The sequence below is a fragment of the Carettochelys insculpta genome, chromosome 12 (assembly GCF_033958435.1).
Source record: "Carettochelys insculpta isolate YL-2023 chromosome 12, ASM3395843v1, whole genome shotgun sequence".
Classification (NCBI taxonomy): domain Eukaryota; kingdom Metazoa; phylum Chordata; order Testudines; family Carettochelyidae; genus Carettochelys; species Carettochelys insculpta.
The window spans coordinates 14,630,593-14,655,707 of NC_134148.1; the positions used below are offsets into that span (position 1 = coordinate 14,630,593).

The window sequence follows — 25,115 nt, forward strand, 5'->3', positions numbered from 1 at the left end:
CCTGCCCCATGGCCCACCTCCCCATATCCTTGTGGGCATCTGGTCCCCATCCCCCATTGGTGTGTGCTGTGGCCCCTTCCCATGGTCTGCCCCCTTGCATTGGGGCAGGGCACAGTGCTGTCCGTGGGGTAGGATGCTGACGGGCACTGGTGGCCGTGGCACCGTCCCTGGGCCATGGTCTGCCTGGGCCCTGGTGGGCTGGGGTCTGCTGGGGATGTGGGAGGCCCCCGCCTCCATGTGATGCCCTCACCCCATGCTCTGGGGGTGCGTGCCCTGTGGGGTACCTACCCAACAGTCCACCACCATGGTCGGGGGAGGCCCGTCAGGTGGATGCCCAGCTGGAGCTGTGGGAGGGGATGTCCAGCACCAGCTCTTCCTCCTCACTGGACCACTCCGTGGTCGGGGTGCAGGGTCCCGGCTCTGGCCCTGGGGGTGCAAGGCTGGGCTCCGGACCCAACTCTGGCTCCAAGGCCTGCTGGGGCTCTGAGGCCGTGGTGTCAAGGATGGCCGGGGGGTAGAAGGTATCCCAGGGGCCCAGGATTTCCCTGAGCTCCTGGTAATAGGGGCAAGCAGTGGGGGCAGCTCCAGACTGGCTGGCTGAGTCCCAGGCCCGGGCGTAACGATGCCGCAACTCCTTGACCTTACTCTTGACATGGTCAGGAGTGTGGGAAGGGTGACCCTGGGTGGTCAGGCCCTCAGCCAGCCGGGCAAATGCCTCTGCGTTCTGCCGCTTGCTCCCTGTTACTTGGAGCACCTCCTCCTTACCCCAGAGCCCCAGCAGGTCATGGAGCTCGGAGTCGGTCCAGGAAGGGTGCCGCTTCCTGCTCCGTTGGCTGAAGGCCTGGGAGCCCTGTGATGGCCTGGTGGGGGGGAGCCCTGGGGGGGCACTCGGGGGGCTGCCTGGCTGCCATCAACTGTCTCTGGGCTGTGCAGGGGCACCACATGGCATGGCTGCTGCCAGCACGGTCTCAGCTTCCTGCTACGGGGTTTCCAGGTCTGTGCAGTTTTAAGAACCTCTGGGCACAGAGATCATAGAGCCCTGAAGGGGATGGAGGGCACATCTCTGCCTAACAGATGGTTGCCGCCATGGTGGAAGGACCCTGCCATGTCGAAGTTAGACGTCGATGTAGGGTGCTGTTCCCATCTTCTGATAGAAATAGCGATTTCAACGTCTCGCCATCTCACTTCGATTTCAACTTTGAAGTGGCATGTGCCGGGTGTAGTTGGGTTTGCTACCTTGACATAGCGTGCTAGGGTAGAAGTAGCCCATAAGGCATATGAAGCAGTAGAAACACATCACTGTCTGAGTGAACTTTTTGGATTGTACTGACTTTATTAGTGTTTTTATGTAGCCTTTTTTAAAATTAGTGAAATATCTTGATGAGTTTATGTACCCCCTGGAAGACCTCAGCGTACCCGTGGCTGAAAAACACTGGCTTAGACTTTCTGTTGAGTCCTTCCTGCTTATGGCAAATAAGCCTGGAGCAGTTCATGCTTGTTGGTGTGCCCCCAGTGTTACTTAATGGTTTCGGGGGCAGGGGGTGTTAACAGAGATGATGATTGGTAAAATAGATGTTAAGTGCTTGTTTGTTTCACCAGCCTGCTCGTTCCTTTGTGCATTTTTGAATACAGCATTACTTCTGTATCTTGAGAGCCTTATGGAGTGCATAGGAAATATGTTATTTTAATGAAAGACTCAGTGTTGCAGACGTAGTCTCCTCACAGTTTCCCCTCACCACTTTCAAAGTTCTTGGATGTATGAATTGAAATGCTGTTTTAATTGTGCATTTTTGTGTTAATGTCGTTTTCTATAGAAAAGAGATATCTTTGTCTCAGACCTGCCAGGTGTTGCACATTGGGGCTGCGTCTACACGTGCACGCTACTTCGAAGTAGCGGCACCAACTTCGAAATAGCGCCCGTTGCGTCTACACGCGTCGGGCGCTATTTCGAAGTTAACTTCGACGTTAGGCGGCGAGACGTCGAAGTCGCTAACCTCATGAGGAGATAGGAATAGCGCCCTACTTCGACGTTCAACGTCGAAGTAGGGACCGTGTAGACGATCCGCGTCCCGCAACGTCGAAATTGCCAGGTCCTCCATGGCGGCCATCAGCTGGGGGGTTGAGAGATGCTCTCTCTCCAGCCCCTGCGGGGCTCTATGGTCACCGTGGGCAGCAGCCCTTAGCCCAGGGCTTCTGGCTGCTTCTGCGGCAGCTGGGGATCTATGCTGCAGGCACAGGGTCTGCAACCAGTTGTCAGCTCTGTGTATCTTGTGTTGTTTAGTGCAACTGTGTCTGGGAGGGGCCCTTTAAGGGAGCGGCTTGCTGTTGAGTCCGCCCTGTGACCCTGTCTGCAGCTGTGCCTGGCATCCCTATTTCGATGTGTGCTACTTTGACGTGTAGACGTTCCCTCGCTGCGCCTATTTCGATGTTGGGCTGAGCAACGTCGAAGTTGAACATCGACGTTGCCGGCCCTGGAGGACGTGTAGACGTTATTCATCGAAATAGCCTATTTCGATGTCGCAACATCGAAATAAGCTATTTCGATGTTGGCTGCACGTGTAGACGTAGCCCGGGTGTGCTGCTCAGATATTTGATCCTCTACATTACATCTGCCTCTATCAACCCTAGAATGTGATACAAGAAGTGTTTTTGTGTGTCTTTGCTTGCTGGATCACAACATGCAGTTGTTCCTCAGTCATTGGTGTGAGCTAACAAGATTCAGCTGTAGTTGGCAAAGAGTCTAGGGATCTTTGCACTTTTTGTCATTTCTGCTGACAAATATGGATACTAAGCCATCTAAATACAAGAACAGAATTTTGCCCACAGATAAGCATGTGCGATACACATGGTATATCTTGAATGTTATATTAATATTATTGGGAAGGAAGCTTGGCCATACATTTGAGTGAATCGTTTTGTGTGATGAAGTGAAGGGCTCTGTCGTGTTTTCCCCCCAGCAGCATGCTGTCTTTTTCCAAGATCAAAGCATTATGCAAATTCTTATATATATACATTTGCTTTTTAGTGTTTTAGCCATAATTAGGGGTAATAAATACACTGTTTAATTTGAACTGAACTTTACAAAGCTTTTTTTTAATTAGGCTGTTGCAAATAAAGAAATGTATTAAGGAGAGGTTGTGCAAATATCAATATCTTTCATTTCTCTTTCTGTTGCCCTACTTCCTCTTGGGAGGTAATAATTGTGTAACTGCTTCTGTAGTTCCAGGACCCTGTGAGCCTGAAGATCTCATTGATGGAATCATCTTTGCAGCCAATTACTTGGGTTCTACACAGCTGCTCTCAGAACGTAACCCTTCCAAAAATATAAGAATGATGCAAGCTCAAGAGGCTGTGAGCCGTGTCAAGGTAGGTGATTTTTATGGTCTATAGAACAGACTCTCTTGATAACTGAACTTTAAGTAGTCTGAAACGTCTGAACTTTTATATCCACTGAGAGGTGCACTCAAGTGAATACATATCTGCTGCTGTATAAATTCTCAGGGTTTCTGTGCCTAGCATTGTAGAACATACAAATCCTCCAAAGAACAGAATATAAATTATTGCTGAGGCTTTTCCAAATTGCACAGTATAAGTACTGCTGGTAAAATCTGGACTGAAATGAGAAAACATTCCACCTGGTTTATGATTGATTTATTCCTGTCACCCTGTTAGATCCTGGAATTTGTTATGTACATAGTTAAACACATTTCAAATACATCAAAATATTATTTTCTTAAGATGAGAAGGTTCATTACCAAATACCTATTAGTGTCATTTAAACCGTGGATTTTCATGGAAATATTTTAACACACAGTGCTGTTGTTGGTCAATGAAATAAATGCATGTTATCTGAATATATCCTACAGATCCTTGAGCAATCCAACCCTTGAAATTCTTATTCAAGAGATTCTTGAGAAGTCACAAGCACTACATGAGTATTTACTGTGATTTAACATCAAAGATCTGTTTTGTTGATTAATTTTGATGTTTATCACACGTATGTCAGTCCTGGCAGAAGGCTTCAGCTGTGTATTTTGAACAGCGGTTTGATGTAGATCAATGTGGCTATAATTTTCTTAGAAAACACTGAGATGGAAATAGAAACGAGGGTCTGACTGCATTGGCACAACTGCAGCAGCACTTCCATGTAGACTCTACAGCAGGGGAATGGATTCTTCCGTCAGCCTGGCTAATCCATCTCCCCAAGAGGGAGTAGCTAGTCTAACAGAAATTTTTTTCTGTTGACCTCCTGCTGCTTGGACTGGTGGTTAGGTGGCATCACTAGTGAGGTGTGTGGATTATTTAACCCCCTGGGCCTAGGTTGACGTAACTTTTGAATTCAGAGTTGCTCTGATTTATACTGGTTAACCAAATAAGAGTTGTTGCTCACGCAACTGCAAGTACAGTTAGCCTACAAGAGGGGCCAGCTGTATTAGTGATAACATTGGAATATTTTGCAGCGAGACCAACAGTCTGGGCAAGGCAGAGGGGGCCCTACTCTGGACAGTAGCTCCCACCCCCAGCCCTCAGTTCATAGTTTGGCTGAGAGAAGAAAAATCTGCAGAAGGGATCCCTAATGGGAGGGCAACTGGAGGTTTCTTTTGCTGGTGTTTTCTCTGAATTTTGCCTTTGTGGGGTTGCAGTTCCCACAGAGGAAGAACACCTCCAGTTGTGACTGCAATGCCAGGATCTGCCAGACCACAGTGTATGGCGGGGTCCTGTGCCACCTCAAGTCTCCAAGGCCTCTGATTCTTCCCCAATTTCCAGATAAACCTGCACTGTGGCAGCTTTGTAAGGGGAAGGGAGTTGCTCAGCATGGAGTATGCCAGTGCCAAAGTTAAATCCTCCACAGGGGTTACCTAAATCGTTTGCATGGCTGAGCTGTGCAGGTGGTGATCCCACACCTTTTCCTACAGGCCAGGGAAATCTCTGTGTACAGTACAGATGATGGTTCCCTCATCATTCTTCACAGGGCAGTGGTAAGGCTCATGCTTTAAGAAGCCTGGGGAGTTACAATAAATGAGCATTCTTATATGTGTCAGTAACTAAGAGCTAATCTGAACACAGATAATGCTAAAGCTATTAGATATGGGCCTGGATGACTGCCAAGGCTGCACTGAATGCAGTGATTAGTGGCCAAGTCCAACTCCCATTAAAGTTGATGGACAGCTTTCCATTAACTTTGCTGGGAGTTGGATGGCCCCTCCTGCCACCCCAAAAGTGTACTGTGTTAGAAGGGTATAGTATTACTGATGGTAAAAGCCAGTGCTTTCTTTCTAGAAAGAATGGTGCCAGAACTCCCCACAGCCCCAAACTGCCACCAGATGGCTTAACCCCCCGCAGTCCCAAAACACTGCCCTGCACCTGCCCCCAGGTGGCTTTACCCCCTGCAACCTCAAACTACCCCCTCTACCACCCCAAGGGTCAACCTCTTGCTGCCTCAAACCACCAGCCCCAGGCTTAACCCCATCCCCCCACCTCCCCAGGATTCAGTGACTTACCTTACCTAGGCCAGGGGCCCTGCATGCTGCTGCCCCTTCACTGGTCTGTCTGCTCTTCACCATGATTGCACGGCTTCCCCCAGCCCTCTGGCTCCCCACCATGCAGAGCACAGCAGGGGCAGCTCCCAGTGCCCTGACATGCTGAAAGCCGGTAACCAATTAAATTGAGTCCTCTTTCAGCATGGCAGGTTGTGAGCTGGAAGAGAGTGGCAGATGTGGGAGCTGCAAATGGGTCCTTACAGAGCCACATGCAACTTGGAACTGCCCCAGCCGCCTTCCAAAATGGCGCCAGAATGCCGTTCCGTGGTGTTCCAGCAGAAAAAAGCCCCATTGAAAGCTGTGTAATAGATCACTGAATTGAAATCCACTGGCTTTTGCCAAATTGGCAGAGCACAATGCATAGGTTTTTGGTAGGGTCTGGAAGAGAATACACAGTGTCGTACCCAAGCATAAAATGCATTTCTGTGTCACATGCACTTCTGCCCTTTGTGTTCATAACTATTCCACTGTAGGTCCTACTTCCTTCCGAACTTTCATAAGGAAATGCTAAATTATCACGAACATCCCATGCTTTGCAGATGGATTAAAACTACATACATTTCTTTCATATAGTTGATTCCCTGTAGAAATTAGGTGGATCTTTTATTTACAAGCACTTCTATATAGCATTCATAACTGAATGGCTTTTTGCAGCCTGTTGGGGCAAAGGCAATGCTGGTAGACCTTTGAGGAGTGATAGATGTCCTCTACTTGCATCTGACTAAGTGGGTTTTTGCCCATGAATGCTTATGCTCCAGTAAATCTGTTAGTCTGTAAGGTGCCACAGGACTTATTGTTTTTGTGGATACAGGCTAACACAGCTTCCCCTGTGATAGAAGGCCTCTGAGACTTTGTATACTCTCTCTTCTGCCAAGTTGCCCAGGCTTGACCTACACATTGTTCTGTACTGTATCTGATCTCTGCACATGCCCATTTCCAAAGCTTCCAATGAAACCTGATCCTGATCCAGTGCTTAACTTGTGCTATGGCTAAGCCTAATTGCTTTAGCTCAGGCACCTCTTTCATTACAAATTAGCTCCATCCTGATCTAAAAATTATGAGAGAAAAATCCTTAAATCCTTCTGTTCAGGAAACTGCATCCTTAAATTTAAGGGGACTTACCCATCTTCTAATGCAAGAAGACTCTTCATTTACGATAGACTGTAGGAGCTACAATGTTGAAATGTTAGTGCCTTAATAGTACTTCAGGGACTAATATGATTTTTGTATGCACAAATATGCATCTGTTTGAATGAATAAATTTGTGATTGGGACAGACTGTAAGTGCACATGTTAAGTGCCTGCTATGCAATTTTAGGTAATGGTGCATCCAGCAGAAAAAAATGAACAGCCGTTAACAGACAACACTCGATTATTTCTGTAATGAGTTGACAGTATGCATAATCCCATTTGACAATGTCCATTATCCCATTAAAGCCGATATGCTTCAAAAATGTCTAACTTGTAAACCTATCTCTCCTCTCCCTTCCCCCCATAAAGAGTTTTAAGAGACTGGAATCATAATCAAAAGGTTTCCCTGACTTCACACACTCTCTTCTCCCTCTCTCTCTCTCTTTTTTTCTGTGCTTCTGTCTGCTTTCGTTTTATGCTGCTCCTCAGAGGATGCAAAAGGCGGCTAAAATCAAGAAAAAAGCGGTGTGTAGACTGTTTTTCTTGAATGCTAATGTATGTTTGTTGTCCTTGCTCCCCTTGGAGTGTTGTGTTTTTTATTACAGATCTTCATAAGATTTTGGTTTTACTTGTTTAATAGTATGCTACTGGAGGGAACAAGAAACACTTGTTTATTTCTTTCATCTTCCATTTGCTGGAGTGCCTCTCTGTTGCTGTTCTTCTGTTTAATGTCTCAATGTCCTGTGGTTTATTTAGTCCAAATAACTGGCCAATTTTACGAGGGGGAGAATTTTTTTTTAAAATCTAATCCTTATGCTTTTTTTAGCTGGAGAAGCAGTTAATGCTGAGGATGTAATTTAATATGACTGCTTCTTATTGGGTTTGCATAAATTAATGTTATTCTCAATATTTACACTCATACAAATTTTAATTTTTCCAACTCAAGATGGTAACTAATACAATTTTCTGATGAAATATTTCACCCATTTAGCCAAAATGTACATGGGCAGGGTCATGGTAAATGTGTCTATCAAAAGTGCCATTAGAGTGAATCTCACTCAGTTCGTCTCAATTGTAAGTGAAGTGGTTAATTCTTTGCCAAAATATAATGTGGATTTCACTCTTTGCATGTTGTTTGACCCACATGGAATGTAATTAAAAATAATGCATTTTTGGACTGAATTTAATGCTGAGGAGTGGTCCTGGATTGAAACCTCTTGGAGAAGAAGGTTCTTTCCTTATCCACAAATACAGGCAGGGTGCAGGCACCAATACACCATACTTCCCTATGCTGCTTCATCAGTGAGCCAACCCTCACTAGGGCCGTGTCTACACTGGGCCAAAACTTCGAAATGGCCGTGCTAGTGGCCAAATCGGAGAATACTACTGAGGCGCTGAAATGAATATTCAGCACCTCATTAGCATGCTGCCGGCTACGGCATTTCGAAAGTTCCGCGTTTTGCTTGCACATGGCTCCTTTACATGGGGCTCCTTTTCGAAAGGACCCCACAGACTTCAACATCCCCCTATTGCTATCAGCTGATAGGAATAAGGGGATTTCGAAGTTTGCAGGGTCCTTTCGAAAAGGACCCCCATATAGACGAGCTGCACGCGAGCGAAAAGCGGCACTTCTGAAATGCCGCAGCCAGTAGCATGCTAATGAGGTGCTGAATATTCATTTCAGCGCCTCATTAGTATTCTCAAATTTGACCATTAGCACGGCCATTTCGAAGTTTTGGCCCAGTATAGACGTACCCTTAGAGGGGAACCCCTCTTCTTGTGAAATTGTGGTTCAGTGTCCATGGCCATTGAGTCCTTGACTTCTGCTCAGATGGCCAACAAAAGTGCTACTATGTATACACTGTGATGGCAGAGATTGTGATGAGGGCACTTCTCCACGGAGCTCTAGACTAGTAATGGTTTGCAGAGTCTTTCATCTCTGAGGCTATATCTAGACTTCAGGCTTCTGCCAACAAAACTTCTGTCGACAGAAGAGATCTGCTGGTCAGGAGCATTCTGTTGACATCCCTGTACACCTCGTTCCATGAGGAAGAAGAGTTGTCTCAACAGAAAGTGTTTTCCCAACATTTGGCCCCATGTGGATGGGCACCATTGAGAAGTGTCCCTTCCAGTTGATATACTTGACTGCACTATGCTCCAGATAGCCCTGATACATTTCGGGAACCCCAGGGTGGAGAATCTGGCCACGACTGTGTCCATGTCTCAGACGGATGACCTTCCGCAGCAAGATGGTGTTGATGGCTGTCACGACCTGCATAGGGAGGGGACCGAACACATGTCACGGACTGAAGGAGGGAGTTCCTGGGCCCCAGAGGGGGTCCCAGCCACCCACCTGAGCTCTCTGGGAGCCCTCCCTGTGAGGCCCCTCCAGCAGCGGGGCTGTGCGAGGGTGGGTGGGATGGCATGGTCTCCCCTGGGTCCCCACCCATCACATCCTTGACCCTGCATCGCGGGGGTCCCCTTTGGGCAGGACACAGGCTCACCCCCCCCATGCAGGGACTGCAGCCCAAGAGTGCCTTACCTCCATGAGGAGGGCCCGATGGTGGACTTCCTCATGTCAAACTGGTTGCCCACTAAGCAGTAGCTGTCAGGAGCGGTGAGCTTCCAGAGCGTGACTGCGACCTGCTCCTCCACGGGGTTGGCAGGCTGCAGCAGGGTGTTCTGTCTCCAGAGGGCAGGGGCAAGCCAGGCGCACAGCTCCAGGATGGTGTCCTTCTGCATGTGGAAATTCTGGAGCTGCTGCTTGTCATCTCACTGCCTCGTGACCAGCTGATTGCACCAGTCGGAACCAGTGCAGTGCCTCCAGATCTGCCTATGCGCCTGGGGTGGCAGAGGCAGGTGTGACTGTCTGTCAGCAACAGCAAGTTCCTTGAAGTTGCTGTCAGGCTTGCCTTCCATGCAGAAGAAGAGGACGGGCCTGAGGAGGCGCAGCAGGTGCTGAAACACCTCTGTGTGGGGCCAACCCAAGCCCAGGGGCTGCTCTGGCACCACGGCTCATTGGAAGGAGCTGTGTCTTCCAGAAAGCTGAAGCCCTGCTCTAGCAGCTGTGCTGTCCCTCATGGAGGTAGACACACCTCAGCATGGGCAGAGACTCAGTGTGTGTGTCCCTCTAAGGACACATCTCATCAGGGCTCCTGGAAGGAAATACTGACCTGTGACCCTGTCTGCTGTAGTTCTGGGTGCTGAGAGAGCGGCCGGGCAGTCTGGCTGCTCTCTGTCAACAGAGCGGGTCGAAACAGTGATCTGCTCTGCGGTCTGGATGCAATGTGTTGACAGAAGTTTTGTCGGAAGATATCGTCCAACAAAAACTTCTCTCAACAAATCACTATAATCTAGACATAGCTCAGTCTCTGATTCTAATTCAGCACCACTCAGAAGACAACAATGGGTGCTTTTCTATACGCACCTTCCACTGCACCACATGGTAGTGATCAGAGTCTTTGTGACCAGCAGTAGATGCTGTGAGGGCACATAAGGGTGAGGAGCAAAGTCCATGATTCAGTTCTTCTCAGCTTAGAGTCAGAAGCCAGCTGTTCAAGGGGCTGCCAAGCCTTCCCTCAGGGTTCTTAGCAGTAGTTTTACAGTTCAGTTTATAGTACTGGCTTGTATGGGTCTGTTTCAATAATTTGGTTGATGGTTGCAACCTTTATTAGTTAAAATTACTTTTTGTCACTAATTGTCCAGTTCTCCTGTGTTCAAATGTAGGTCTTTATGTGAGGGAACTTATCCCAACTTTGGATGGGTACTTAAAGTATCTTTATTGGGCAGGAGACTCGTGCATCACTGTATATGTGTGATTGCAAGTCTTTCAGCTTCTGAACTAAGAAGGACAGTTGAAGAAGACATCTTTGAGTTTTCATAATGACTTAACGATTTGTTCTGAATCCCCCTCCTATAATTGTTCTTTCTGTATTTTAGCCTCTGTTCCTATTCATTTTTGCTTGCATTCATGATGTTACATGTCCAATCTCTACTAAACCTTTTGTGAAAACTGAAGCAAAAAAGTCATTTAACACTTCTGCCATTTTCACCTCTCATAAGACATTTAAAAATATCAGTTGTTTCCTAAAGGTGTTGAATTCTTTTACACATACCGCCTTACTGCATTCTGCCTTGTGGACACAGTGACAAATGAAGAAGCCAAACAATTCAGGTTCACAATGAAGGATACAGAGCCAAAGAAACTAGATTTTTTTGACCAGAAAACCAGATTCCTCAACAAGTCTACAGTTTTGCACAGCTGGTTATGAGGCCAAAATGGCCAGGTTTGCCTTTTTCATGCACAAAAGTCTGCCTCTCTTTGTGGATAGCCTGCCCAATGAGATCTGCAAGACTTCACGCTGCTAGTTAAAGATGGCCAACATGTAGCCAGGACTAGTTTTCAAGTAGCACTCATAATGATGCTTACAATTGCAAGATCAGGAGCAATGATGGCTTTTATGTGATGGGCATTGTGAATTGAAGAGTTTGGATTCCCAAAAGAAGTCTAAATGACAGTGGAGGATCTGCCTTTCGGAGGAGCAGAATTGTTCACCTTGTAGGCAGACAAGGGCATCCACATTCTGAAGGGTTTACAACCCATCTAGTGTTCCCTTGTCATCTATGAGCTTGTCTACACTGCCATCTTCCTTCAAAGGAAGGATGATAATTAAGGTGTTGGGAGTTTACTAATGAAGTGCTGCCATTTTTTGAGGAGTAAGGGGACTTCAAAGTTGCCCCGGCACTTCAAAGTACCAGCGGGTGAGCTGTGGCTAGACACGTGCCAGTACTTCGAAGTTTTAAACTTCGAAGGCGCCACAGGGGGGAATTTGCTTAGTGAAGTGCTGCCTATGCATGGCAGCACTTCATTAGTAAACTCCCAACACCTTAATTACCATCCTTGCTTCGAAGGAAGGTGGTAGTGTAGACGTGCCCTATATGCCAGCTCTCCAGTGGAAACACATAAAGCAATATTAAGAAGTCCCGTGGCACCTTATAGACTAACAGGTATTTTGGAGCATAAGCTTTTGGGGGCAAAGCCCCACTTCATCACATGCATCTGATGAAGCGGGTCTTTGCCCCCGAAAGTTTATGCTCCAAAATACCTGTTAGTCTATAAGGTGCCACAGGACTTCTTGTTGTTCTCAAAGATACAGACTAACATGGCTGCGTCTGTGATAAAGCAATCATATTCTTCACAGAGACCAATTCCCCCAGACCCTCTGTCACCAAAGGTCATCAGAACCATCCAGACAATGGCAGTGTGTCTGCAGGAGGGAACGACCCCATGCTCTTTCACAAACCAGCTAACCTTCCCTGTCCCAGAAACACTCATTTTGATGGTATGATTGAAAGATGTGTTCTGCCCCCAATGACTTCAGAAATTTGCTAACATGCTTCAGGCATGCTTGATGCTTCATCACCACTGACCAGTGGGCCATGGACACACTAAAATGTGCCTACTCCATCCTGTCTTCCATACATCTTGAAGAATTTGAGTTACTTTACACAGCAAGTAACTTCTCTTTATCACCTGAAATCCTTTTGTCCTTATGTGAAATAATTTGGGTGTCAGTTAAGTACTCAATTAATGGTGTCTTTAAAAAAATACATGTTACCACACCAGTTAGCTCTGGTTTGCATTCTTATTACTAGTTCCAGAACCGATGGAGAGGTATGGTGAATAGACTACACTTCCGTTTCTATTGGTGGTGTCTCAAGAGCAGGTAGAAGGCATGGAGGTGACACAGAGTGGGGAAGCATGAATGCCATTTCTCCAGTTATGTCAATTCATAGAGGGCTTTAGTTCCCAGCCTGTCAATCCAGTGCCATCCAGGAGCTCTGAAAATTCATACTTGCCCACAAAATAAAAATATCTCTTCTTCTGCAGTAGATGTCCTCTAACACTAAATTTGCATCTATGTGGAAGCATCTGTGAATAGCTGTCTTTGTAGCAGTTCAGTAAAACAATTGTTCAATATTACATTTCTGCATGAAGGGATCAGTGGATTTGTTATTTTAAATAGAAAATTAAAATTCCCTTAATAACAATGTGCCTGTTTTTTAGACTTCTGAGGGAGATTCCCAGGCCTTGACTGAAGTGGATCTGTTCATCTCCACACAGAGGATTAAAGTTCTGAATGCAGATACACAAGTAAGTGTTAAATCTTAATGCTTAAAAATACTGCTGCTTTGGCACAGCCATTCTCACTTAGACTACCATGTTCTCACATACGTAGAATGAAATTGTCTTTAATGAAGATGTGGTCACACACTTCATTGTAATGTATACCAGCATTTAGAAAGGATTTTTTTGGAAGTCATGTTAGTATTACTGTTGTTGTTTGTCAGTATTTTATTTTGATATTGAGGGTTTGGGGGTTTATTATTATTTCTTATTTTGCTGTATGTGCTGTTTTAGGAAGAAGTCTGCATATTAGGAAGGTACAAAAGCAGTTAGGTTGAGATCCTTAAGCCTTTCACAATTCGTGTGGTTGCCCATTTCAGCTTTATATCTTCAGTGTTATACTCAGTTTCAGGCCTGGCTCTTTATTCCATTCTCTTTTTTTCCTACAGTCATTTACCACCTTTCCGATTTTTAAAAAGCTGCATCTAAATTATCATCTCTCTTCCACAAGGTCTATTATTATTTATTATTATATTACTGTATAGGTTGAACTTCTCTCGTCTGGCACCATCGGGACCTGATGGGTACCAAATGAGAGAATTTGCTGGACCACAAGAGATCAATATTATCTGGCAGCATTACCAGCACTTCCACTGCTTACTGGGCTATTAGAAAACATGTAGGGGTAAATTGCAGCTAAATAACAGTACAGAAAACTGAGAGACGGGTTTAGTGGCTATGAACTAATTTTATGGGACCACAGGAAAGTTGCCCACACCCATGATAAGTGAAAATAAAAAAGCAGTCAAGTAGCACTTTAAAGACTAACAAAATAGTTTATTAGATGAGCTTTTGTGGGACAGACCCACTTCATCAGACCATAGCTATACCAGAACAGAACTATTCACCACAATAAGTGGTCGTGCAGCTACCTAAAATCATGCTGAATCATGGATGTTACCAAAGTAGAGAGCGCCAGACTGGCGAGGTTCAATCTGTAGCACCTAGAAGCTATGACCAAGGTTTGGACTTCTTGTGCTAGATGTATGTTGTACCTCCACGTAGTAAAAGATCATCTTCGTCCAGAAGAACCAATGAAAATTAATTTAGTAAAGTAGAATCTAATTTTAATTTGACAAAATAGTTTATAGTTGGGGAGAGCAGGGAAGAGGGTGGAAAATTGTCTCCAATCACAAATGAAAAGGCATATAGCAACAAGGGATGCCCTGCAATGGTTTTATTCAGAGGGCTCAGAGAAGCTTTCATAAACCCTTTTTGCCTTATTTTATTAATTTTTACAGTCAACTTTATGATTAGCATAAAACTTGATTTGAAGCCATCTGCACTGGCATGTTACGTACCTAGTACCTTCATAAGACTACAGCAGAAATGGCTACTGCTGAATTAACAACTGTAGCTGTGTTACAGGCTATCTCATAAGGTTTTTCAGTGATGATAGACTTAATGCTTTCCATTATTCCCTACTGAATATGTAAAGTGGCAACCTTGTCTTGATTGACTGTAATCATACATCCTGAAAATAACACCCTAATATACAAGAATATCTCTAGAGTGTATGAATAGCTAGAGCTCTTAGAGGCTGGAGATTTACCAGGCAGTATGCAAGTATTTTTCCCTTAATTGTTTTGTTTTGTTTTTATTCTTTAGGTAAAATCTGAGAGAGGATTTTTCATCTCCTAAATTTTGCACACTTATTGTATTTATTAAAGTCAGAAGTTAATGCAATTTTTCTTTGAATGTGGATGAATTTTAATCTTTCGGTATTTGCAGAGATGAAGAGTAGAATATGCCATATAATGTGGCAGCCACTTCTACAATCTGCCAATGTGCTTCAGCTCTGACCAGCAATACCGTAACAGTCCTATAATTTTTCTCCAGCCTGATAATAAAAAATTTGTCTGGTACTATGCAGAGCACATTTATCAGTGCTTGTGCTGGATAGTAAAACATTTCTTTATTGTTGAAACATACATTGCACATGTCTGCTGCATGCAACTAATCAAGTCCAGTCAAGGGTGAAAAGAGCCAATTATTGGTGCTGTGTTCCACAGCCAGATGTACGGGATGCAGGTGATACGTGGATTGTTTTCTTATTTCAGTTGGTTTATTGAGGGCTGCTGTCAATGGACTTCACTCCTGCCTTTCCTTATATATATCAATATGAACAGTGAAACTCAGCTTTTCACACAAGAAAAAGCAAAACACACTGAGGCAGATTCTCCTGCCCTTACTCAAGGTGAATGTTATCATGGCCTAACAGGGTGTTCACTGTAAGTAAGAGTGCCAGAGTTTGGCCCTGTGTAATGAGCAAACTGAATATTTGATGTTGGAATTGGCTATGTTAAAGGGTTTTACTGCAACCTACTTTGAGTGCGGCTGATTTTTCAGTGTACAGTATATCTCAAAGTAGCCAGTGGTTCTGCTTCCCCTATCTTTTACATTTTAACTTGACTGTGTTTTTCTAGTGCTAGAGAGGTTTCTTGACTGACTTCATTACTGTGGCTCTCTCAACTGTTGCAGCAGCTGGCACAGACAGTCTCCAGTTTTATATCCTTCAATTATATAAAACTAATTTTTGCAGTCATTCATTCAGGGTTCTAACCCACATGTAATTTTATCGTATGTTGTGCATGGAAGCATCTGGTGGGACTAACTGGTTTAAAGGCATTCTAATTTCACTAAAAATATCTAACTTGATTGATATGGGGGTTTGATCTACGTAAGGCATGTCCTCACTTTGGACCAGAGACAGCGCTAGTGGGTTTGTTGCTGATGGCAAAATTAGCAGATGGTTGCCCCTACCTATCTGGAGTCATTCACACATGCAATAACTGAGTACGTTCAGCCCCAGGTGATCACCTGTTCTACTCACATGTTAGAAATAAGCCTGATTTTGACAGTATGCAATACTTCGGCGAGGGCAGAGCTTCTCCTGGCCCCATGAGCTGGGCTTGCAATCAGGACATGAAATTGGCACAGGTGCCACCGCAACTTTTTTCTGCTTCTCACCCTCACAGTGTGGGAAATCTGGGGTAGTGAAGCAGCAGGGGTGGGAAACAACATGAGATCAGCAACTCAACAAGCCCTGACCCCACAACCCAGTCACTCACTGGTGAAGCTGATTGAACAGGATATCATTTTGCAGCGTATTCTGCTCTGCCTCCACTGATATGATGTCATGCACACTGTGCATGTGGCATCACACAGGCAGGGTCAGGCCCAGGCCATCCCAGAAGTACCAGAGCCTCTGGTATCCTGAGGATGCACCAGTGGCCATCCTTAGGAGGTGGCTTATGAAAGCCCCTGAGTTGTCCAGTTGTCTGACTCATGCTCCCACAATGCAGCCACAGGTCCTGTAAAGGCAGAGACTCCCAACTCCTCTTCGTCTCCTGGCAGCCATCAGCCACCAGGAGCGCTATGGGGGAACATGCAGCCTCTGAGCCCCTCTCCCCTTTTCGATCTTCCTCAGATTTCACTGACCCTCAGAAGCAGCTACAGACCTTTCTCCACAAGCACTATCCACGACCGTGCTAAAAAGGGGAGAGCAGGGAGTCACCAAAAGAGAAGGGAAGAGGGAACATGTGAATGAGAGAATGAAGAAATAGGGGAACCGGGATATTGGAAAGAAAATCACAAGGGGGGCAGCAACAGGGGTGTGTAGGAGAGCCACACATGTGGAGGCAACGAGATTTGGATGCAGGGGAACTGAGATGGCTATTTGGAAGAGGAAGAGCCAGGTCTGGGGAGAGGGAAAGTATTTGATTTTCCAAGGACAGAGAGATGGGTGAGAGGGTTTGGCTAGAGAAACCTGGGACAGGCAGAAGGGAAAGATTAGGGAGCCAGATGGAGGGATTTGGAAGAGAAGACAAATGGGGTATTTGGGACAGGATGATTGGAAGGGAAATGGGGAGACAAATAAGGGGAGAAAAGAGTAAGTGAAAAGGGAGGAGGGTACGGAGAGCGGAGAAGAGCAATGATGCAGAGAGAAAAGGATGAAAATATGGAGACAGAGGAACAGACAGGTGGAAATGTGTGCTTAATATATTTTATGTGACATATTCTTAATCCCACAGTTACTTTTACTAGCACATTTACCCAGCATTGCTCAAGTAATGCCTGGGTAAGGTGCATGCCTCCCATCTGGGGGACAGGCAGGCACACAGACAGACTCTTAATTCCTGCCTCCTGCTAGCCCAGTCCCCATCTCTGGCCCCTCGCTACCCCCTGTGGTCTTTTCCTTCTTTTTATGCCATATGCCCTTCTGCCTCCCAGTGGTCGCTGCTGACCACAACCCTCCCTTTCCATTTTGTGAGAAACAGTCGCATGCCAGGCACATCGCGTTGTCTTGGCACAGCCAAGCCCCTACCTTGCTTTCAGACAAGTTATTATAAGAGGAAGCTGCATACCAAATTTGATGGTCTTAGCTCTTGTTCGTGAACAGATGGACGGACAGACAGACACGCTCAGAGACAAACAAACTCACTCAAATATAAAGTATATAGTATATATATTTAGGAGTGTGACGGGAAAAAAATCCTTGAGCTGCTCATGGATTGTAGATATGAAGGACAGAAGCTCTAACTGCCTAGATGTATTTATTTCCTCACCTTCATTCTTTCTTGTGAGCCTTGTGTGTATGTTTTGGATACTTGGAACAGTCTCTTGAACAACAACTATCCCTGCAGACTTCGCGTCTCTTGCTGGGAGACGTTCATTATAATAACACTTTCCCTCTACAGAGAGGAGCTTTAGAGATCCTACTAGAACCAGCGAAATCTCACAGAAAACTCCAGGCCCTACTGTGGCAGTCATAACACTTCATCTACCACACTTTAGGGATAAACACAGAGGCTACATCTACACTAGGACACTATGTCGAAGTAACAACATCGAAATAGGCTACTTCGATGCATATCATCCACACATTCTCCAGGGGTGGTGCCGTGGATGTTCAAAGTCAAAGTAGCGACAGGGAACGTTGGAAGGAAAAGCAGAGCGGCCACACACACAAGCACCCCTCTTCGAAATAAGGGGCCAGGAAAGCCTGTGGACGGGGTCACAGGCTGGACTAGCCCTTCTGGGGCAACAGCAAGCCTCTTCTTTAAAGAGCCCCTCCCAGACACACCCGGACTGCACAGCACGAGGTCTACAGAGCACTAGCCACACTCTCGCAGACCGAGGCACAGCAGGCGTGGACTCGCAGCAGCAGCAGCAGCAGCAGGAGCGCCTGGAAGCCTTCCACATTGTCACCCAGGGAGCAAGGGCCCTGCTAGGTGCGGCATGGGAGGCCGCCCACCAGCTCCCGGCGGGGGACCCCGCCCAGGGGGCAGACAGGGATGCCCCTGACCACAGGGCTCCCCTGTTGCTCCCCCACCAGGTGCTCCGCCACCTCTGGAGCTACCCCACCAGCTCGGAGTGGTGGGAACAGCTGGTCATGGGGAAGTGGGACGACAACAGAGTGGAGCTCTGCCAGTGGCTCACCACCTGCACTGAGGCACCAAGACACCAGGATGCGGTTCACACTCCCCGCGGAGAAGAGGGTCACAACAGCCATCTGGAAGCTGGTCACTCTGACAGTTACCGCTTCGTGGGAAGCCAGTTTGGAGTGGGAAAGGCCACGGTCGGGACCGTCATCACGGAGATAAGGAGGGCTGGGTATGCATTGACTAGGGGGGGTGGGGTGCCATGGAGGGGAGCCCAGGTGTGGGGCTAGGGAGGGGGGCTTCTGGGAAGGGACGGGGCTGGATGGAGGACTGGGGAGGGAGGGGCTGGGTGGGGGAGGCTGAAGGGCTGCTTGGGAGAGGGGCCTGTGGGGGAGGGGCTTGGGGCACCCTGCACACCCTCATAGGCGCTCCTGTCCCCTCCCCACAGGCGGTCTGTGTGCTCAATGCCATGCTGCTCCAGAGGGTCATCTGAGTCGGGGACCTGGATGCAGCCATCACCAGATTTGCTGCCATGGGGTTTCTGAACTGCTTCGGGACCCTAGATGGGACTCACTTCCCCATCCACGCCCCGGACCACAGCAGGGGAAGATATATAAACTGATGGGCTACCACTCCGTGGTCCTGCAGGCCCTGGTGGACAGCTGGGACCACTTCCAGGATGTGTGTGTTGGCTGGTCTGGCTGTACACACAATGTCCATGTCTGTGCCACTGCCTGGAGGTGGGGACCTACACCACTGTGCCCCTCTGCCTCATGGCAGACGTGGCCTACTCCCTCCAGCACTGGCTCATGCGCCCATGCACCGGCCACCTCACTGCCAGTCAGGTGTGGTTCAGCGGTCACCTGAACCACATCCACCAGATGGTGGAGAGGACCTTGGGCCGCCTGAAGGGCTGGTAGCAGTGCCTCCTTGCTCACCTGGACGTTGGTCTCCAGAACATCCCCCAGGTTGTGGGCGCGTGCTGCATGCTCCACAACATTGTCGAGAATAAGGGGGAGGCCTTCATCCAGGGGTAGGCAGTCGACACCGGCATGGGCTTCCCCCAGCCGGCCACCGCACCCAGTCACCAGGCCCATCGTGCGGGCCCATTTTGATCAGGGGGACCTCTGAACACCTCCCTGGCCATCCCCGGCGGGCCTCCCACACACCGCCCCCACCACCCGCACACTATCCCGCCGACAAGCACACGTCTCAGGTTCTTTGAAAAATAAAACTTTGGATTATTGAATATTGATAAAACTGTCTGGTGGTATGTGCACAACAAAAACTGGAACCAATATACAAATGGGGGGCCAGCGGATGGCTTGGCCTTTGGCCCATCAATCCAGGGTGGGGGTAGAGTGGCGTGATCCCTGGCGGGTTCAGGTCATGGTGCCCCCTCTTGCCTGTGGTCCCCAGCGTGGCAGGCTGGGAGCTGGGAGGACCAGCAGGTAGGGCCAGGATGCCTCCACCGGCCGGTCTTCAGACCCAGTGGGCTTCAGTTTTGGGGGCCTAGCAGGTGGGGCAGTGGGGGGGCATTGGGTGGAGCAGCAGGGAGGGTGGAGGGGGCCAGCGGGGGGTGAGAGCCAGGCCACAGCCTTCTGGGACGACCTAGCTATGTCCCAGAAGACCACCATGAACTCCTGCTATGCCACCCAGCGCTGGGTGGACTCCTCCCTGTCAAACCGCAACCTCTCCTCAGCCACCTCCGCCTGCCACCAGAGAGCTGCCAGGAGCTGGGAGTCCATGGGGGCCATCCCCTGGGTCCGGCGGTGGCACGCCCATCCTGGCCTTGGCGGTGTCCCCGGGCAATCCCGACCTCCGGCGAGCTCTTGGGGACTGCGGAGGGTGCCTGACTGCCTGGGGCCTTGGATGGTGTGGCTGCAGAAAGCGGGAGAGAAGGAGGGGAAGGCTGTTGGTACTGTGCTCTGGCCCGTGGCCCATGCCCCCCATCCTCTCTAGGGTGCTGGGTCTCCATCCCCCATCTGCGGGTGTGATGTCCCTGTTGGGTGGCCCCATTGCATGGTCCCCTCGCCTCTGGGGTTAGGGCACAGTGCTGTCCATGGATGTGAGTGCTGATGGGCACTGATGGCCGTGCTGCTGTCCTGGCTGTGGCTGGGCAGTTGCGGGTCAGGGTGTGTGGGGCTCCCCGTCATGTCTGGTGCCCCTGCCCCATGGCCTGGGGGGGTGTGCCCTGTGGGGTATGTACCTGACCATCCACTGCTGCAGTCGACAGAACGCCAATGGGCAGATGCCCAACTGGTACTCAGGGAGGGGAGGTCTACGAGGAGACCCCCCTCCTCTGCCATCCCGAGGGCTGGCTCCTCAACTGGGCCCCAGAGTGTGGGGCTGGCCTCCGGGCCAGACTCTGGCTCTGAGGCCTTGTGGGACTCCTCGGTTGCAGTGTGCAGTGTGGCTTGCGGGGAGGAGGTGTCCCAGGGGCCCAGGATGGCCCTGAGCTCCCTGTAATAGGGGCAAGCAGCGGGGGTGGCCCCAGACCAGCTGGCCAAGTCCCAGGCCGGGGCGTAACCCTGCTGCAGCTCCTTCACCTGACTGCGGACATGATCCGGAGTGCAGGCAGGGTGACCCTGGGCGGCCAGGCCCTTGGGCAGTCAGGCAAATGCTTCTGTGTTCCGCCGCTTGCTCCCCATCAGGTGGAGCACCTCCTCCTCACCCTAGAGCCCTAGCAGGTCCCAGTGCTCGGCCTCTGATCAGGAGGGGCCCCGCCACTTTTTGGCCCCCTGTTTGGCTGCCAGGGGGCCCTGGGGGCGCTCGGGGGGTTGGCTGGACGCCATGGGTTCAAGATGGGTGGTTCAGGGCCTCTGGAAAGCGTGCAGGGCTCACACATGCATGTGCTACTGCCTGCACGCTCTCAGCTTCCTGCCACAGGAAATCTGGGTGTGTGGTGCTTTAAGGGCTGCTGCGCAGTGATCATAGAGCCCCTGCAGGGGCTGGACAGCACGTCTCAACCTCTCAGCTGATTGCTACCATGGAGGACCCCGCTATTTCAAAGTAGCAGGATGCGGATCATCAACACGCACCCTATGTCAACGTTTAACGTCGTTGTAGGGCACTACTCCCATCTTCAGATAGGAGTAGCGTTTCCAATGTCGCACCGCCTAACATCGATTTCAACGTTGAAGTAGCTCAGAGCATGTGTAGACGCGACATGCACTATTTCGACATTGTGCCGACTACTTGGACGTAGCCAGCTCGTGTAGACGCGGCCAGAAAGTTTTATTTGAAACTGGGAAGAATTGTTAAAAACATTTTAAGAATAGTTTCTTTAAAAAAAAAAAAAAAGATTTTCTTAGCAGTAGACCAGATCATTCCAATAAGCTGTCAGTAGGTATTTTCAAGCTCTGTCTAGTTACAATCTATTACTCTTAGAACAGTTACTCCTCTTTGGCCGCGTCTACACGTGCATGCTACTTCGAAGTAGCGGCGCCAACTTCGAAATAGCGCCCGTCACGGCTACACGTGTTGGGCGCTATTTCAGAGTTGAAATTGATGTTAGGCGGCGAGACGTCGAAGTCGCTAACCCCATGAGGGGATGGGAATAGCGCCCTACTTCGAAGTTGAACGTCAAAGTAGGGCACGTGTAGACGATCCGCGTCCTGCAACATCGAAATAGCGGGGTCCGCCATGGTGGCCATCAGCTGAGGGGTTGAGAGACGCTCTCTCTCCAGCCCCTGTGGGGCTCTATGGTCACCGTGTTCAGCAGCCCTTAGCCCAGGGCTTCTGGCTGCTGCTGCGGCAGCTGGGGATCCATGCTGCATGCACAGGGTCTGCAACCAGTAGTCAGCTCTGTGGATCTTGTGTTGTTTAGTGCAACTGTGTCTGGGAGGTGCCCTTTAAGGGAGCGGCTTGCTGTTGAGTCTGCCCTGTGACCCTGTCTGCAGCTGTTCCTGGCACCCTTATTTCGATGTGTGCTACTTTGGTGTGTAGACGTTCCCTCGCAGCGCCTATTTCGATGTGGTGCTGCCCAGCGTCGAAGTTGAACGTCGACATTGCCAGCCCTGGAGGACGTGTAGACATTATTCATCGAAATAGCTTATTTCGATGTCGCTGTATCGAAATAAGCTATTTCGATGTAGCATTCACGTGTAGACGTAGCTTTTGAGTGTTTGCTGATGTCCACTGCACGTTAGGTGTGTGTGCTCATCACGTGCACAGCTGTTGGGAGTTTGTCCCCAGCAGTATCCATAGGGGACCAGCTCCAGGAACCACTGGAGTGGTGCCAGCAGTGCTGGAAGGGGCATTGCATACTTTCCCCCATCCTCAGAACCTTCATGCCACCGGTGATGGGGCTTCAGAACTGGTGGCTTTGATTCATCATAGCTAACTCTCCTCCACTTAGCAGCCCTCTAGATGGTTCCTCCTGGTTTTAAGTCAGTTTAGTTAGTTTTGTTGTCCCTGTTGGGATGTTTGCCTAGAGATGGGGCATGTCCCAATCCTCAGGCTTCCAGCCTTGTTTCATGCAGGCACCCAATGCTTGTGAGTGACCTGTGTGAGAATTGCCTGTGATGTCCCAGTGAGGGGCACATTAGTGGCAAGCTATGGGTCATTGAGATGGGGCACAGAAACTCTAAATGCAAAGCTATATTTATTTCCTCAGCTCCATTCTTTCTTGAGAGCCTCGTGTGTGTGATTGAGCCCAGGTCCCTCTGCTGCAGATCATATGAGCCCACTTAACCAGGGCCCAAGTGCTATCATCAGCTTTCCTTGCTCATGTGCCTATTCAAGCACCTGTAAAGCCGCCACATGGTCAATCAGTCCACCCATTCGCAGCCCATTATGCCTTTGCATAGCCAGCTAGAGAGGATGTTGTGTTTGGCTCGGCTGTACGGCTGTCTTTGAGACCATGAACTCCTACCCGTCTCTGGGGGTACGGCTTGGAGTCACTTGAAGAGGACAGTTACCTCTTCATAATGGGTGTTCTTCAAGATGTGTTGCTCGTGTCCATTTCATATCCCACCATCCTTCCCCGCTGTTGGATTTTCCAGCAAGAAGGATCTGAGGGTAGGGGGAGCACACAGCGCCCCTGATACTACACCATGGTGGTGCCACTTCAGTGGTTGCCAGAGTGAATTCCTTGTGGGTGCTGTCAGGGGGAAAACTTACTGCACTGGTGCATGTGGTGAGCACGCACACCCAGCGTGGAATGGACGCGAGCAACTAAACATCTTGAAGAGCACCAATAACGAAAAGATAACCGTCTTCCTGACCTGAAAAACACCTCTGTTTTCTCAGGCATGGGAGGGAAGCACTGTAATTTGTAGATGAATACTCAGATAAGGTGGCTCTTTAATCTGTGAGGAGAAGAATTGGCTGATGAATAGTTAGAGAAGAGGTGGAAGGATCAAGCGGAAAATTTGATAGATGTTTTACCTCTTCAGGGTAAAACAGTCAAATGTTTCAAGAGGGCTGCTTAAAACTTGTATAAATTTGCAATTACCTAGAGTATCCATGCAAATAACTACAGTATTTGGCTTTAAAATGCTAAAGGTTTCAACCTTTTTGGAACTCTAATAGTGTTATTTAGCTTCAGAATACCTCATAAATGAGAAGTTTTATAAGGTGTCTGGTGGGCCGCATTCATTTATTTGTATTCAGTATAAATTCGCTAATAAAACTTAACATAATTTTATACCCCGTGGGTGAAAAGGAGACATGATTAAAAATGCTCCATTACTCTCTTCAATCACTGCTTTTTGATCGAACAGACAAATGGCAGAAGTATGGACTAGATATCAATAATACAAAAATATAGATTATCACAAAAGACAAATACATAGTAATATCTGGGATAAAACAAGTTTGGTGACAAAAAAAAATTCATCCCTGTCTGCAAACGGTCACTGACTTCACATTTACTTAAGGATAACTTTATTAAGTTCCATAATGACACATTCCTGGGAGAAGACATATGGAGATGGTAGGCTGAGATTTTCATGGTAATGTCACAAAATTTAAAAAAGTAAAAGGTAGAAATAATCCATCAAGAAGACGTATTAAAAGCTATGAAATGGAGGTAGAAATTTTAGAAAGTGGTTAAAAACTGCTCCAAAGTTATCTCTTTCAAGTTTTAGAGCAAGACCGTGATCTTATGTGAGATACCTTTCTCAGGCCATAGTGTGGGCAGGTTTCCATTGTTTCCTAAAATCAAGGTACAAAGGACTTTTCATAGTTAAAATTCAGGGTCAAAGTTGCCTAATGTATCTAGGTAACTGAGTTGTCCACCTGTCAAACCTGTGTTGGCTAAAGAGAGGAAGAGTCTAACCAACATTTGCCAAAAGACACCCAGAGAGGGCTAAATTCAGAGGTGATGCTGAGATTGGGACCCAGTTCAGCAAAGGTACTAAAGCATGTGCCTCCCTTGAAGCATGCAAATAGTGCCATTGAGTTCAGTGGACTGTGGATGCTTTGAGTACCTTTCTGAATCCAGAGTCCAGGATGCATGCCCTTGCAGATATCTGCATCCTAGCACAGTATTTCTCAACTTTTTCAATTGCACCTTTAAAAAATAAAGTTATAACTATCCCCAGACTTCTCTTGCGTACCTTAAGGGTATGTATGCCACTGGTTGAGAAACATGATCCTAAGGTAATCTGAGATCTTGAAACAAGTGCCATTCAACCTTTCCAGATTACCGTACCCTTTTTCAGGAGTCAGATTTGTTTTTCTTGCCACCAAATTACAACTCACTTAAGAACTGCTTACTTTCAAAGGCATGCAAAAATATCGCAGAAGATACTACTGAGAGCTTGCTGACTTTCTATCATCTTGTTATCAACTAAATTAATTGGAATGGAAATATTGCAATTACATTTCAGTGTAAGGGATATGAATCAGTAGAAACACATCATTGTC

At 47.9% G+C, this 25,115-nt stretch overlaps 1 protein-coding gene across 1 annotated transcript in view; it reads left to right on the top strand.

The window, feature by feature from the left end:
• The window catches only part of APBA2 (amyloid beta precursor protein binding family A member 2), a 220,024-nt gene that overhangs the window by 160,451 nt on the left and 34,458 nt on the right, over positions 1-25,115 (top strand). The window contains exons 6-7 of the mRNA XM_075006553.1: positions 3,221-3,366; positions 12,739-12,825. Coding sequence (XP_074862654.1) covers positions 3,221-3,366; positions 12,739-12,825 — 233 coding nt within the window. The remainder of the gene's footprint in view (positions 1-3,220; positions 3,367-12,738; positions 12,826-25,115) is intronic.